The sequence below is a fragment of the Tripterygium wilfordii genome, chromosome 9, assembly GCF_013401445.1.
Source record: "Tripterygium wilfordii isolate XIE 37 chromosome 9, ASM1340144v1, whole genome shotgun sequence".
Lineage (NCBI taxonomy): Eukaryota > Viridiplantae > Streptophyta > Magnoliopsida > Celastrales > Celastraceae > Tripterygium > Tripterygium wilfordii.
In genome coordinates, this window is record NC_052240.1 from 14,109,146 (window position 1) to 14,124,555 (window position 15,410).

The 15,410-nt window shown below is 39.1% G+C and overlaps 2 protein-coding genes across 4 annotated transcripts; both read right to left on the bottom strand.

Moving 5' to 3' along the window:
- Positions 1-201: 201 nt before the first annotated feature.
- LOC120005095 (probable ADP-ribosylation factor GTPase-activating protein AGD14) lies at positions 202-6,460 on the bottom strand. 2 transcript variants are annotated; one of them, XM_038854552.1, is made up of 14 exons: positions 6,155-6,454; positions 5,456-5,577; positions 5,052-5,113; positions 4,776-4,863; positions 4,610-4,671; positions 4,414-4,534; positions 3,792-4,253; positions 2,561-3,262; positions 1,781-1,945; positions 1,596-1,703; positions 1,418-1,501; positions 1,114-1,240; positions 948-993; positions 202-770 (listed from the first exon to the last, which is right to left on the bottom strand). In XM_038854552.1, exons 2-14 carry the CDS (start codon positions 5,552-5,554, stop codon positions 647-649), a joined length of 2,250 nt encoding a protein of 749 aa, XP_038710480.1. In that variant the 5' UTR covers positions 5,555-5,577; positions 6,155-6,454; the 3' UTR covers positions 202-646. The 2 variants fall into 2 exon arrangements, with proteins under 2 accessions (XP_038710480.1, XP_038710481.1); XM_038854553.1 differs by lacking the exons at positions 948-993; positions 1,114-1,240 and having other exon boundaries at positions 6,155-6,460.
- A 379-nt stretch (positions 6,461-6,839) lies between these two features.
- On the bottom strand, positions 6,840-14,314 carry LOC120005094. 2 transcript variants are annotated; one of them, XM_038854549.1, is made up of 5 exons: positions 14,046-14,314; positions 11,385-13,854; positions 9,383-11,110; positions 8,154-8,406; positions 6,840-8,050 (listed from the first exon to the last, which is right to left on the bottom strand). In XM_038854549.1, the coding sequence occupies exons 2-5, from the start codon at positions 13,782-13,784 to the stop codon at positions 7,464-7,466; spliced, it is 4,968 nt and encodes a 1,655-aa protein (XP_038710477.1). In that variant the 5' UTR covers positions 13,785-13,854; positions 14,046-14,314; the 3' UTR covers positions 6,840-7,463. The 2 variants fall into 2 exon arrangements, with proteins under 2 accessions (XP_038710477.1, XP_038710479.1); XM_038854551.1 differs by having other exon boundaries at positions 14,015-14,314.
- Between the last annotated feature and the right edge of the window lie 1,096 nt (positions 14,315-15,410).

A 15,410-nucleotide genomic window follows, 5' to 3' on the forward strand; every position in this document is an offset into this window, starting at 1 on the left:
TGCTTTGTTTACCAAGGGTTCAGTGGTGGAACCATGGGCCGCAATCATATGTGGGCTTGTAGCGTCGTTGGTTCTAATTGGGCTTAACAAGCTTGCCATTAAGTTGAAGTGCAACGACCCATTGGCGGCGTCTCAATTATACGGTGGGGCGTACTCTTCTTCACCGGATTGTTCGCGATGCAGAAGTATGTCAACGAAGTATATCTGAGAATAACTTCTAAGCTTTCCATTACTTAAATCAAGTTTTCGTTCATTAATAGATACAATAGTCCAGTTTGCAAGAAGTACAGAGAGGTTGTTTATGTACTTTACACAACCTTGTTCACTGAGGAACAAAGACAAGAAGCCAACACTCGAGGATGGCAGCACCGAGTGAGCATAAGTGAACCAAGTATTCTAGTACTATCATATACACACTTGGTCCATAATGGTCAATGTTTTTTGATCCCCTTCACCAGGAATAAGTGACCCGCTGAGATCGACAAATTTGATGATTCCAACTACTGCTGTAGAAACACCAGTCAACCAGACCACACGTTTCATATCATCTTCCACCAAAAAGAAGCCAGGCTTTTTCCTTAAAATGTTGACTGCTGAGAGATAATAATATATATGCTCTTTATGGAGTTGATAAAATTTTGCTTCTCTAACCAAATGGGTTTCCTCCGGGTGAAGTAAAAGAATTGGGGCTGCCATTTGAGTATCCGTCTGTCAACTGCTGAGCCATGTCAAATGAGCCAAAAGCTGCTCCACCACCAACTCCTTGTGGTCTGCAACGACACACAAAAGTAGTTGAATTACTTCTTTTCGATTCATACGTCATGTCATCCTAAGATGGAAGTGCTTAATGACAGAGAGAGAGACATATATATATATATTAGACAACTTTTATGAGGTTTAGAGGAAAAAAAATAAAATTATGCAAGATAACCAAGTAGAAGACATACCTGGAAGGTGGGGTATAATAATGAGATTGTTGCCCCATATGTGTGCCTGGAATAATTCAATTGTGAATAAGTAAAGATCCAAAGAAAATTTGATGGAAACTTCCTTAATATACAACACAACAAAGTGAATTCACTGCACGGCAAGGCTGATCTGAAGGAAAAAGACCTTGAGGCATTGGAGATGCATAAGAAGGTGTCTGAGGAATCATCCCTGATAGATGGCCATTATGCCCTAAGCCCATTGGAACTGAAACATCAGAGCGTGCTCCTTGCAGAGGCACCTTGGAAGGAAACTAGAACACAGAAAGGACACGTGTGCAACGGTCAAAACAAAATTTTACAGCTTGAAATGAATCATTTGCTCTGGAAAATTTTGGGGACAGACAAAAGAACGTGGAAATAAAGAGTAAAAGAGTAAAAGCAGTGTATGAGTATATGACAATTGGTAACAGTTTTAATATTGTGCTTACTGGTGGGGACTGCAGTCCAGTTGCTTCACTGTTAGTATCAAATGGGTTTGCTGACTTTGCCGTGTTGGGATATGCTGGCACATGCTGGAAAAAAAACCCAATTTAGCAGATTAGTTATGTGTACGTTTTCTCCAAAAATAACAGAAATTCAACTTGACCACAGTGGTGTATAAGATACCATTGAGTTAGGATAGTGTTGCATATTGTATCCTACTACACGAGGTTGGTAAGTTTGCCAGCCTTGATATGGAGCAGGGGCGGCTGAATAAATTGCAGTAAAAAGGTCCTGCAGACAATTAACCTAGAACATTGAAGGAAAAAAAGTTTATTGGTCCAGAAAACATTAAAAGACAAGGCAATCACCGCTGGCAGTTCCTTTCTTCCAGTAGACTTTACTTCTGCTTGAATGGTCTTGGATTCAACTCCAGAACTGGTTTCTTGGGTTGGCACAGGAATTCTGGAAAATGATTGTTCAGCAGATGCATCACAGTATAGTTGACCCTTAGGTACATTTGATGGCGTCTGTGGCTACAGACAAGTAGAGGAAGCAACTGATTTAGCAATTACTTATACAGGCACGAGAGCAAACAAAAACATTAAAACTGCTTAGAAGTGTTATCATACTTGACACCAAATGATTGATGGCAGAATGAAAGAGTTAAGATGGAAAACAACACTTTATCTGTCTGTTGTAAAAATAAACCAAATTGACTTTTGCTGAACTTGAGAACAGCAGATGAAAAGAGGAATATAAGAGATTTTTAGAGATTTTATTAACAAGAGGGAGTGCAGAAGATGAGTAGTTTCTTCTATTTTACACTCCTAGAGAAGGTGTATTGACATGGGTTATAGAGCTTACAACTTACAAGGACAAACAATATTGTAACTAATGTGGATGCCTATAGAACTTTACAACAGCGTTTTGAAGAGTCCATGATCATTATATTATCTTTTCAAATAGACCCTATGAATATTACTGTTCAAAACTTTCTCTGGAACATCATCCTATACATGAGGACCCAAATATATGTATATATATATGTATGCATGATGCATATAACTATAGACCAGAACAATGGAGTAGCATCTAATGCTTTATTCATTTTATAATTCCAAAAACTGTACAAGCAGTCTAGCACTAACCTGGTTATTTATAGATTCTGCTGGCATAGCTGCCTCTCGTACAGCAGAGCTACTATTGGCAAGAGGGGATGCAGAAGGTTGATTTTGCTGCATGCGGGATAGCTGCTGTGCATCAGGAACTTTGATAGTTGATGCACTGATAAAATCAGGTTCAGCTTGTAAAGGAACATCCTTTGATGGTTGCACAGGCAAGTTGGTAGTTATAGCAGTTCCTGAATCAGTAAAGTTATCAAATAAGGTTGAATCAGATATGTGCCCTACAAGTGCAGACAATGGAGGTTGTGTTGCCTCATTGGTAGTTGATGGAGTTCTTGAAGCACCACCACTATGGAACAATCTTGGCATTTGCTCCGCTGGTGCAGCTGCTGAAACGTTGCCTTCAGGGATGTAGCATCCCAATGCAGTTGATGGAGCATTATTGCTACTTGGTATTTCAGGAGCTTTACCAACAGGCGGAAATGAGGGAACCGATAATTCAAACAGTAAGGATTCCAAAGTATTTGTCATTGGGACCTGACGAGCCTCCTCTTGCACAGAGAATTCAGATGAAGATGAATTGCAATGTCCCTGCTGTGTTTGTGACGCCGCAGCATTTGAGGGCTCAGGTTCAGAATTAAAATCGATCAAGCTTTCTGAATTTTGGGCTTTAATTTCCAGATGATTCCCATCAACAGACCCAGGTTTACCAGAAGATGTAATGTTCTGCAATGAGAAAGATTATAGGTTAAATGAATGATATCTGTCAGAATTTTGGTGTAGAAAGGCTCCAAAATCAACAGCCAATACAAAATTGAGCTTCAAAAGTTGGGAACAATAATTTATCTAGAATTTTGCAGAGGCATATATTGAAAGTTTTAATTCATGAACATAGTCCAATCAGAGAAAAATTCAGGAAATATTACACTCAATGAAAATGAAAGAGTCCGTGGTTCTATGGCCATCATTATAAAATTTGTTTTACAATGAAAATTGGTAGGGTGGATAAGACATCATTGAGGGTGAAATTAAGAGCATCAAAAATGGTTGCACAACTGCCTAGTAGGCTAGTACATCTTCAGAATTTATGCAGGAACAGTGTCCAATGCAACTCACTTTATTTTCAAGGTACTTTTGTGTGGTTGAATACAGAAAACCTTTGAAATTAAAGATTTGAAGGACATTATAACTCCGTTGAAACAAACATAAACTCGTAAATTAAACAATTTACAGCATAGCCTAATCAGCTATGTACCTGATTTTGATCACAATCCTCAGTGTCCTTCCTGTTCTTTTCTTTAGAACTTTCTCCTGCAGGAAGAGGTTGACTGTTCTCTCCCAAAATGTCTTTCACAGGACGTACTGTGACTGAAGTGAACTGATCCATGCTATTCTGACGTTGAGGTGACTTGTTGTCAACCCTAGATTCACTATTTGAAAATCTTCGGCGGTCTGATTGTCTTCTACTTCCAAATCCATCATCTCTAAACCTGTCATCAACAACCTCAAAGCGTGCAGGACTTCTCTTAAAACCTCCACTTCTTGAACTACCTGGGGCATATTGAGGGCTTCTTCTTTCATCGTAATAATGTCTAAAACTTCTGTCCTCACTTCTTCCACCAGTACCAGACCTTCCATTCCATTCATGTCTATCCTCATAACTTGGACTTCTATATGCATTTACCTTTCTACTTTCATTAAAACCCTCTTTGTCACCCTGAATAATATTCAGATGAACTTTCAACAAGTTAGACTCAAGTCTCAACAAAATAATATTGAGCATGCTTTTGGTTGAATATAATAACATAAGAACATAAGAACTCCATTGCACATGCATGAATGTACACAATCAAACATAATATTATGTGGGGCCTTACCAGTCTCAGCCTTACAAGCTTTTCAGTACTCTTGTCGGATAGATTTTCAGCAATCCTCTCACCAGTGTACTTTCTATGTACATATACATTCTCGATAAAATCCCGAAGTCTATAGAGATTACTGGAAGGAAACATGTGAATAAGAATATATTCATTACAGATGTTCAAATAGTAACTTTAAAAGATGCCAACCAACCTTCCATCAGGGTAAGAATTAAGCTGAGAATTCCATTCCTTGAAATAAATTTCCCGTGCTCGCTATGACATGCAACGGAAGTTAGACAATGGAAAAGAAAGAGTTTCAGCCTTCTGATGAAAAAACACAATATCTAGGTTTCCCACTAATGAGAATAAATGCGCACCTTATTCCCCCCAGCTTGAAGAGCACTGACTTCTTCTGCATTAAATCTAGCCATTGACACTGATTTGACTCGATGCGTGAATTCCCGACTATAAATGTTGTTAAACACATAAAACCAAAATCAGTGGATAATTTCTTACTTAAGCAAGATATCAACAATGGAACATAATACACGGTATTTGCCAACACTCCCACTATCCTACACACACCACATGGAACTGTGCACTTGTGCAGCATATGCACCATTTCAGGTTAAATACTCATAAAAAGCACTTACTGTATCCCACTACAGTTTGTGCAAATAAATGTATTGAAAGTTGTGCAGACATATTGTGGTCCCTGCAAAACATAAATCTTGTTAGATCTCTCATAATTTTCTAATCTTATAGAAACCCTCAAAACTTTCGTTTTGTAACTTTTTTAGTAGGACTTGATTCTTGATATAAACCTCGGAAGTGAAAGCATGCACAGAATACACTATGCCAAAGAATTGTATCATTTTCTTCTAATTACAAGTTAAAGAACCTTTTGCTTAAATTGTAGAAGTTTTTGCAACCCAATTGATTTGCTGGTTTCCTATTATGTTGTAGCTTTTGAGAGGCACAACAATAAACAAATCATACGAAAATCAGAGATATACAGTGCGCCAAATATAATAGCTAAAGGGAAAAAAAATCATACCAGGCTGTCGCAATTAATGCATCTTCGATTCTCTGGAAGTTTCAAAAGACCACGAATGGTCCTTTCAATTTTCTCTTCTTCCTTGATCCGGTTCACCATCTTTTGAAACGCTGAGACCCACTCTATCCAATAAAGACATACCATAAATGATTATTCTCTACAAAATGGAATCAATATATTGGCAACAACAATCAACGTTCCACGGCTAATACAACGTTCCTCTCAGAATGGTGAAAAATTAACATAAAGATTTGTCGTCAAAATTCTGAAAAGTAATCCCTCAACATTTCAAATTTAAACAAAACATGCCATGTGGAATCATTTAGCCTGGATAATCTCTCTCTCTCAAATTCATTCTTTATATGAAACCATGAAACGTATCCTTTTCTTTAATTTTCTAAGCAACCAAACAGCTGGCAAATTTTGAAATCCCAAAAGTTTCCAATGTTTAAAACCCAAGGATAGAGAACCTTTCGTCCGCTGAGCCCCAATAGAAACCATACGCAGCTCAATTTGAGCTACAAGTATTCATATATTTCAGGCTATCTATTCAATTTTCCTTTCCCAAATTTTCTCTATAGCCAAACAAAGACGATCAAACCATGGAGCCCCGCATAAAAAAGAAAATCAAACTATGTTGGCCCGTCAGCAAGTAAATAGAAAATCATACATTAGAGAGAGGAGATTAAATCAACATACCTTATATTGATAAAGACGTCGTATGATCGACGAAAGCCAAGAAACCCTAGAAATGGGAAAAGTAGCAGATGAAAATGGAGAACGGTAGCCCCAAATCAATTCCAGAGAATTACAACGACTCAAGGGTTTAGGGACCGCCATGTGTACACAAGAATCAGTGATCGTGAGAGAGGTCAACGAACTCAAGAAGGAGAGAAAGTAGCCGTTAGTAACGGTTAGACAGTTAGGTGACTGGTTTTTTGGCAGTTGAAATTACAGGACGAATTGCAGAGGCCACAACAATGAAGTGTGCTGTCGTTCTGCAACAAAGGCAAAAGCAATGCCAAGTGAGATGGGCTAATGGGCTTTTCCATGAGCTAATTAAGTGGGCCAACAGGTCCCGTGGGCTTTTTCAGTTACTCATCCTGTTTGAAAAATACTCGGGCTTGGCCCTCATGATTTACCTGGTTGCGGGGGCCCAATGGTTCCTTACCCACCGTTCATTAGACGGTACCAAAATCTCGGCCGTTGGATTAGACTAATAGAAATCCAACGGCTGAAAACCAACCGACATATCCAACACTGAAATTGGTCCCGGTTCTCAGCCCTTTCAAGTGCGACAAAACGTAACATTAAATTTTGAAGTCAAAGTGAAGCAATTCCTCAGATCACATACAAAAGGTAGAAGGAAAAAGCCCAAATCAAATTTTTTGCAAGGTAAATATATCCCTCTACGGGACCTCTATGAATATAATAGATAATTACTTACAGAATGTTTCCTTTCCAGAAATAAAGCACTCTGGCTGCTACATAACTACATGTCTAGAGGTTGTTTCTCCAACGACCAATGCATCAGATACCGGAAACATCAATACTAACCGGTGTTGTATTATTTGGACCAATCACTATTTTTATGCTGAGATTTTAGGTAAATCGAAGAGAAGAAGGTGGGAGGGGGAGAGAAATTCTGTACAAGGATTGGCAGCCAAAATTCTTATGCAGCCCCGACCTGCAAGATCAGTAAACTGAGTTAATCTGCCGCGATGACCAAAATAACCAGTAGGTAGAAACCATGGAGTCGGTCACAGCCAAAACCACCATGACAATGAAAAATCGGGTGACAGGAGCAAAAATATTCTTCTGCTCGTGATGCGACATCCTACTGTTAGAAGCCATCTGGAACAATATGGACAGGGTGGCCACTAACGGCAAAAAAAAACTTGCTCATTCCACCAAAAAGAGTGCCAATTCCGCCAGTAAATCCCTGGACTAGAGAATGGCAAGATGAAGATGTTGGCAACATTAGTTGTATTTTCGTCTCCTGTTTCATTTAGTCACTCCATCCATCATCATTTAAGTTTTCAGAAGAAGCTTTGATTGCCTCAGCAGTCATAAGAGCAACAACAGCCTTCTGAATTGCCATATCTGCTCTGTAATGCACTCTCCGAGCCTTTTCTCTCTTGAGTTTAGCCACATTACGTGCATGCTGAGCTGCACCAGATGCATCACGCAGCCTGAATTCATCAAGTTCTGAACCATCCAACTGTTCAAGTCCCTGCCTCAGAGGTAAGTCAGGGTGGTAAGGTTGTTGCGTTGGCCAATCAGACAAACCCAAATTCAAAGGATGAACTCCATTTCTCTTGCCCGTACCTCTCGGACCGAATGAAGCCATGATCTGTGAGTCACTAGGAGATGCATACATTCCGAATTTCCTTGACTTACTCTTTTGAAGTTTCGGGTTGTGAACCTTATCAATTCCATCTCTTCCCATTGAAAAATATCCCGTACTATTTGGATCTCGCGGTGAGAATACCCTCGGGGCCGTCTGAGGCAAGGGCAATTCGCCCAAAGATTCATAGTTAAGGCCACTGTACATAAATTTTGCATCCCTAAGATAAAAACCATTTAATCTTTGTCCTGAGACCAAAAAACAGGAATGAGAGCGATTAGAGAAAAGGTCAGCCCACACAATAAGTAAAATAAACTAATACAGTACGTTTCACAGATTGGTAAGACCTACCATAAGAATGCAAACCATCATGATCTAGAATGGTATTGCTTTGCCCAGCGAGAGAAATTCTCCTCTGTGACCTATGTTTTGAACCCTTATTTGGGACTTCCAAGCCCCGAGGTTTCAAACAGAAAGCAAACATGGATGGCTTCTCAATAGGAATAATTTTGTCCATGCATCCATTTGTGAGTGTTGGATTGGCTTTGGATGTTGCTAGCTCCCACTCTCTCACTCGGTCTTGATATCTTTCCCATAGTGGCGGCTGAATAAACCCAGCACAATGAGCTCAGGATGATATTTACGATAAAAATAAATGAATGAACAAAAAACACATTAAAAATTAGCACTAAATGCATAAAACAGCAAAAAAAATCAAACAGCACTACATTCTACGGACCCATGAGGTAAACTTTAGTTAACAACAGAGTAAGCATGAGATAGTACAAGACAGAAAGGAAAACCTCTACAGTCATTCATAGATCAGACAGAATGCAGAGTAGCAGATAACATTTCAGCAGAAAGGAAGACATTGTTTTTGGCCATTCTGAATCCAAGAACCAGTTACCAATCTAAACCGGGAAGTACAATTTGCCAGTAACATGTTCTGCGCAATTAAAGGAATGCCCGGATCTATCTTTGATAAAAAATAAAGTGAAACCCCAAGAAAAATATTCACTACAAATGTGGGGTTTTTTTTTGGATAAGAACAAACAAGTTCTACAATACTGCTTTGAGATCCTAATCAAGTGTTCCAAGGAAATCTTCACTGTTCCACACTCCAAAAAAGATGCCCTCAAACAAGGAGGTAAATTGATCAATGGAAAACACCTCCACCGTCATCGGTAAAGAAAAGATGACCATTTTGCCTGTTAAAATTTGACCTCCAAAACTAATGCTTAAGTTCATGGAAGGTATGTCTAGTTAAAAAGAGACTTCTTGACCAAGTAAATTCAATACGAAGGTGATGTAGCCTAAGCACATTTCTTCCCGTGGTTCCCTGCAGTGCTCCACAGTGCGGGAGCCTTGTGCAGGGGAGTTGTTTACCTATATAGACTCATTTGCCCTATAAATATCAGGGTACTGCAAGGGACCAAAATAACTTTAAGAAATCTTATAGACATAGTAATGAATATTGAAGAAACTACGGTGAACTAAAGAAGATCAAGATGCCAAGCAATCCTAATTACTTCGTAGGAACGAAGATGTGATCAGATACGTAAAAGAAACTCAGGAGTTACCTGAAGATGCCGGATTAAAGGCATTTCTTTCCTCTGCCTCTTCTGCCGCCAATGCTCATAAATGCTTTTGATTGCTCCCATGGGCCCAACTCCAGCCATGAGACCTTCTACTTCATCGGATGTGAACTGATCGCACTGCTCCACATATGCAGCCTTTTCAAACACGTCCATTATCTTCTCAAACATTTCTTCAGATATCTTCCACAAGCCGCTGTTTTCAGTTCCTGAAGAAATTTGATATTTCAATATCCACTGCTCATCATCACCATCCATGTCATATAAGACACGTGACCGATTCAAAGCCATCTCAATATCTGTTTCAACCTGTCGATAATACTTCAAACTCCGAAAAAAGATGACTTCTGTTCCATTATCGTCATGCTCCTCTATCAAGCGAACACCAGGTATAGGAATATTTTTAACTGAAGCAGCACGAATGTTCCGATTATAGCATTCTTCATGCATCTCTTTGAAACGGCTCCATTGGCTCCTATCAGGGAACTCCAGAATCCAATCCTTTCCGCCTTTCCACATCATAGCATGAGTGAATCGGTTTGTGGAACCAGGCTGCATAAATTGATGCGCCTTGTATGAATACTTTGTAGCCCCTGAAGCTTTAATTGCAAGCTTCCATTCACTATGATCAAAAAGCTCCAGTACCACTTGCGCCCCACATTCTCTCCACCCTTGATCTCCAAGAGTGATTAACAAATTTGCATCACAGGATAACAACTCCAAATTCCTTTGCAATGCTCTAGCACCATCTGATGACCTCTTTTCACTAGCCTTTCTAATTCGTTTGTGAGCAAGCCCTTTCTGGGGAAAGCTTTTATTCTTTGATCCATATTCAAAACTTCCAAAAGGCAGTGTGTATGAAACCTGAGTTCGTGGCTTCTTCGGTCCATTACCAAAATTTCCACGGAAAAGGTCAGGCTTTCCATCCAACCATCCATGTGCAATGTATCCAAATGATGAACTACTTCGGTGCCGATGCCAGTTACTTCTGGGAGCAGTCAGGTTTGCGCTGGTGATAACAATACCTTTCTCATGCCACGATAAATCACTGAACTGTTGAGCACAACCGGATTCCTGCTCAACATGCTTTTCAAACTGATTAAATGAGGGAATTTCAATTGTGATACCATTCAGAAGGGAATGAGATCCATTATCCGACTTATTTCTATCAACTGATGGACCTGATGATAAATCATACTGTTCCTTCACCGAGCTATTGTTTTGCCACTTCTCCAATGGAATAGCATCATTGCCAACTTGCTCAGGATTGTCAGAGCTCATAGAGCCAGCAACATCTAGACCATTATTCTGATGGTACTCTGAAGACAACTTTGTTTGACTGGAAGCAGAGAGATCGGCAATACCCAAAACTGATTTTGTACCAGACAAACATCCACTACAAAAATGCTCAATTAATGGAGCCCTCAATATATTCTCAAGGGGACTCTCTAAACATTTGTTGAAGCAGTCCTCCAAAGTAGAGCAGTCGTCTGAATCATGGTCCTGAAAGCTGATAGGAGTCATGCTGTGTTCCATAAGCAGCTTTAAATGCAAACTAAGAAAGAAAGTCGGTGTAGCATTGAAACAAAGTGCAAATGGAGGAAAGAATCTATGCTTCTTGTCCAAAACAGAACAGCGGTTGGCATTCACAGAAGCGGATTCTCGAGAGATACCAATTAGTTTCATAGCATTACTCGACCTCCTCCTTGATCCCTGGTCAATGTCAAAGATACCAATTACTACCAATAATGAACCAAAGGGAAAAGAAAAAAAACACACACATTACATTACCAGAAGCACAAAACCTAACTATGAAGCATATCTACTAATCAAATTGGGTAATGGTTAAGACACAAACACTTGAAATAGCAAAAAAGATAGTATAAAAAGTTGAAACCAAGAAGATTGAAAATTTAACTCCATTTCAATCCTCATGAAAACCACACATCAACTTTGAAAGGATGCTACACGTAAAGTCAAAAGGTACCTCAAATGATGCAGAATCCTTGCAAGTAGAACAACTGAGTAATTGATTTCCATCTTGTAGTGCCTTAATGTTATCATAAGTGCACTCTGACAAAGGAAGTTGCCTAGTTAGCAAGCAGTGCCTTTTAAGCTCGCAGTCAAGAAACGCCCACGTTGAATTCTTCACTTCAGAGAAGTTGTAAAATGCAAACACAAGATGCTTTCTAAGCCCCTGAATGCAAGAAAATTTGAACCTGACAGAAGTAACAGGTAACTGCAGATCAACATACTTCCCTGGTTTGTCAGGTTGATGAAACATATTTAAGACCTCGAAAACAAATGCAAGAGCCTGCCCCAAGCAACCTTCAAACAAGAGAAACCTCAACCCGATCACATTATCAAGAACAACAGTCTCTAAATGAACCCTTGGCCACGTAGCCATGACTGTGCCATACTGTAGCAGCAATAAAGCGCGAAACAACCAAACATTTTCTGCCCCAAACGAGTGGTTCATGACTGAAAGCACAGGGAAATCAAACTCAAACCTCAACTGTTTGCATTCTATGGATGGAATGGTTAATTTAAAAGACAATACATTCTCGATGGACAACAAAGAATCATCAGGATCCAATCTTCGGACAGACATCTCATCTCCAAAAGCCTTGCACTCATCAACAGTGGAAGGAGTAGAAACAGATTCAAGTGCTCCAGAAACACTATTGGCTGAAGCATGGCACAGCACATTGTTCATTTTGTGAAATCGCCTTCTAAAGTAAACAATAGGAAATTTTCTGTCTCTGGAGCAACAAGGGGTATCTGAGATATTCACTAACCTGTCTGGCAACAAAAATCCATTAGATAAACCAATTTTCTGTCCATTCAAGGTACCTCCATCTAGACGTGTACCCACAGCTTCATCAGCCACAGATGTTGAAGATAGACCACCAGTAGTCTTCTGTTTCTTCAAGGCATAAGAAGGTAAAGATTTGACCCGACGAGTAGATCGAGCCAACCAGGAGATTATGGGCTCCGTATCCATACAGCCACCTATATAATCATCATCTTCAGCAGCCAAGTCTCTCTTTTCTTTATCTTTGCTGGGCTTCAACCGTGACGTCCCATCATCAGCATGCTCACCTTCTAATGCAGATCTTTTCCTCTCCTCCGTGGAAGGAACTTCTCCAGGAAGTAACAAAAGTTTAAATCTCTCATTTTGAAGGCTAATCCACTCCTCTTCACGATCATCATATTTAACATGATGAAGCTTTCTTTCTTCATCATAATCATTCACAAGGCCATAATACCAACTCTGGTCCAGAGGCCAAAATACCTTGATTCTCCGTTTCAATACCCAATGTGCATCCAAGTCCCGAGAGAAAATTTCATAATAATGGCGCCTCTTCCTTGAGTGACTATTCTCTTTGTCCTCCTTCCTTGGCCTCAATATCCTGCCAGTAGTATCACCAGATGCAGACTCAGAACCAGAAAAATACTTGGCTCCATGCCTAACCAAATCCTGACGAGAAGATAACAAAAATGATAATCCATTAGATGGCGGAGAAATAGATACTCTGCTGTTCAAAGAAAACCTGGTGCAACTTGGATTGAACCGCGATGAAAGCATCCTTGCTGCATTCTCTTCAAGGTTCTCCTCTTCATCATCTTGCAACTTATTAGTACTAGTCCCAACAATCGGCTCAGCCTCCTTTGCAGCACTTTTAGTATGCAGGTCCAGAACCTCCCTTTTCCTACGGATCTTCCTTGATTTCTTCAATGATGAATCACCATTGTTTATAAATGAATGATCCAGCCGTCCATCTTCCTTCTTCAAATTCTGAGCTGAACTTGATTCAATATTTCTATCTTCTTTAAAATCATCATAACCCTTAATCTTATTAACCTTTGTGGATTCAACAGCATTCCCTAAATCATCACCGCTAACCTTCTCTGCCTGATCAACTAAATCATCACCATTAACATTCTGTGCATGATCAACAAGGCCCGAATTATTACCAGACTGCCCAAACAGTTTGAAAGGTTGACCACTGCTCTCAAATTTGCTTCTCCCCACAAAGTCGCGTTTACGCTTTGGGATTCTTGCAATCCTATCTTCCAAACTAAATGAAATCCTGCTACTATAATTTTTTAGTTTCTTAGTTGACCCCAAGTTTGAGTTCTTGGACTCGCAGGGCCCCAAACTCACACTACCACTGTACACTTCATCCAAACTCTTGCTGCCATTACTCTTCTTCCTCTTGTTGCTCTTCCTGCCATCACTACCATGATTTACAATGCCCTTCTGTTTTACACTCTTATCCTGAGCATTCTTTGTGTCCTTAGATTTGTACAGACTCTTAAGATCCAATGATCTTGGTTTCTTAGGAATTTCCGTACCATAAGAGCTTCCTATTCTATTTTCCATCAACAACTACTCAATTCAAGTATGAAAAAGTGAAACCCCAAATTTCACATTCCATTATACATTTTCAGATCTGCAACAACGACAACACACCAAAATTAACAAAAAATCGCCCAGAATATCAACACAAAATTCATAAACTCAACGATCAATCCACATTCTTCTATGATTATAAACATTAAACACGTTAATTGCACAAATCAGCCAAAAATTCACAAAAAATATATTTATACCAGGATCGACATATCAATAAAAATCAATTACTTCAACAAAAACGGAGTGACCGCGAACTTGAAACATCGGCTGGGACCTGCATCTGTATATGTTGAATCGAAACCCCAATAGTAATATAAAATATTGCCACCAATTTTTCGATAATTTTGGAATTTCAACACAAACCGCGAGAGACGGAGTGGAGCTAGGGTTTGTTTTGGTTTCACGAGCATAGGGTTTAGATCGGAAATGACGGGAAAAAAATTATTAAAATTGAAAATCGAGCGAAAATTAAGCTTCGTCGTGATTCTCTGCTACGTTGCACAATATCAATCGTTAGATCCTGGATATATAAATATGGATCAGTCTTCTCGGTGTGGACGAATAAAAATAAACGGTTGCGATTTTGTTAACGCACCGTGGAGGGCCGAGATTTCGACTGGATTACAGAGTTCTGCGGTAGTTCGCGAAAAACGTTAGAAAACGGTGCATAAAATTCACTTTGCCTTTTTTTATCGAACGATTGCCCCTGATGAATTATAAAATATCTAAATTGCCATCAAACTGTTGAGGTATCAGACGTCGTTGTAGAAGTTCAGTAACCACTCGCCAGAGGGTACGTATCGCACACAAACTCGCTTTTAAAGGACTCCACTTGGATTTTAAAAATACAACCACCACTTAGTGAGCTCCAAATAGCGCGTGTTCCGTGAGTAGTTGCCCCTATCCGTGTAGGAGAGGCTAGCACGTAGAGAGTGACGTGGTTAATGGAAAATTAGTAAATTGGTTAAATGTAATTTTTTAGTCCCTCAACTATACACTATATACGTGATTTCATTTTTATCTTTAATCTTTTTTTCTTCACATTTTTGTCTCTCAACTATGTTAAGGTGTCATTTTTATCCTTCAAGGCTACTAGATGCTGGAAAAAATCCGAAGTGGAGTCTATTTAACCATATCGAAAAATTGGTATGTATCATACTTTGATAAAAGTTAACGATATAATTGTATACTATTCAAGTATAATATTTTTCATCACTTAACTATTCAAAGAATAATGATTTTTTCCCTGACATCACATAGTGCATAAAATCATAACTAAATTTATATTATTATGCATATTGTGCGGCAAAAATCACACATATAACTTCAATAAAATTTCAATACAATTACAATAATTAAGTATTCACAAGTAACAAAGTTCAACACCGAAACATATTTTTCCTTTCAATCAACTAACATTTAGCTTATACTTTATTGAGGACTTCAATCGCTTATTCGTGTCTTGACATTTATTGAGGAAAAGATGAGGGAGACACCATGATAAGATTCTCGGTGAAGATGAGAGGAAGACGAGATGGAGATTTAATGATTTTAGGATTTTATGAATATGTACACATGTATGTTCAACATGTA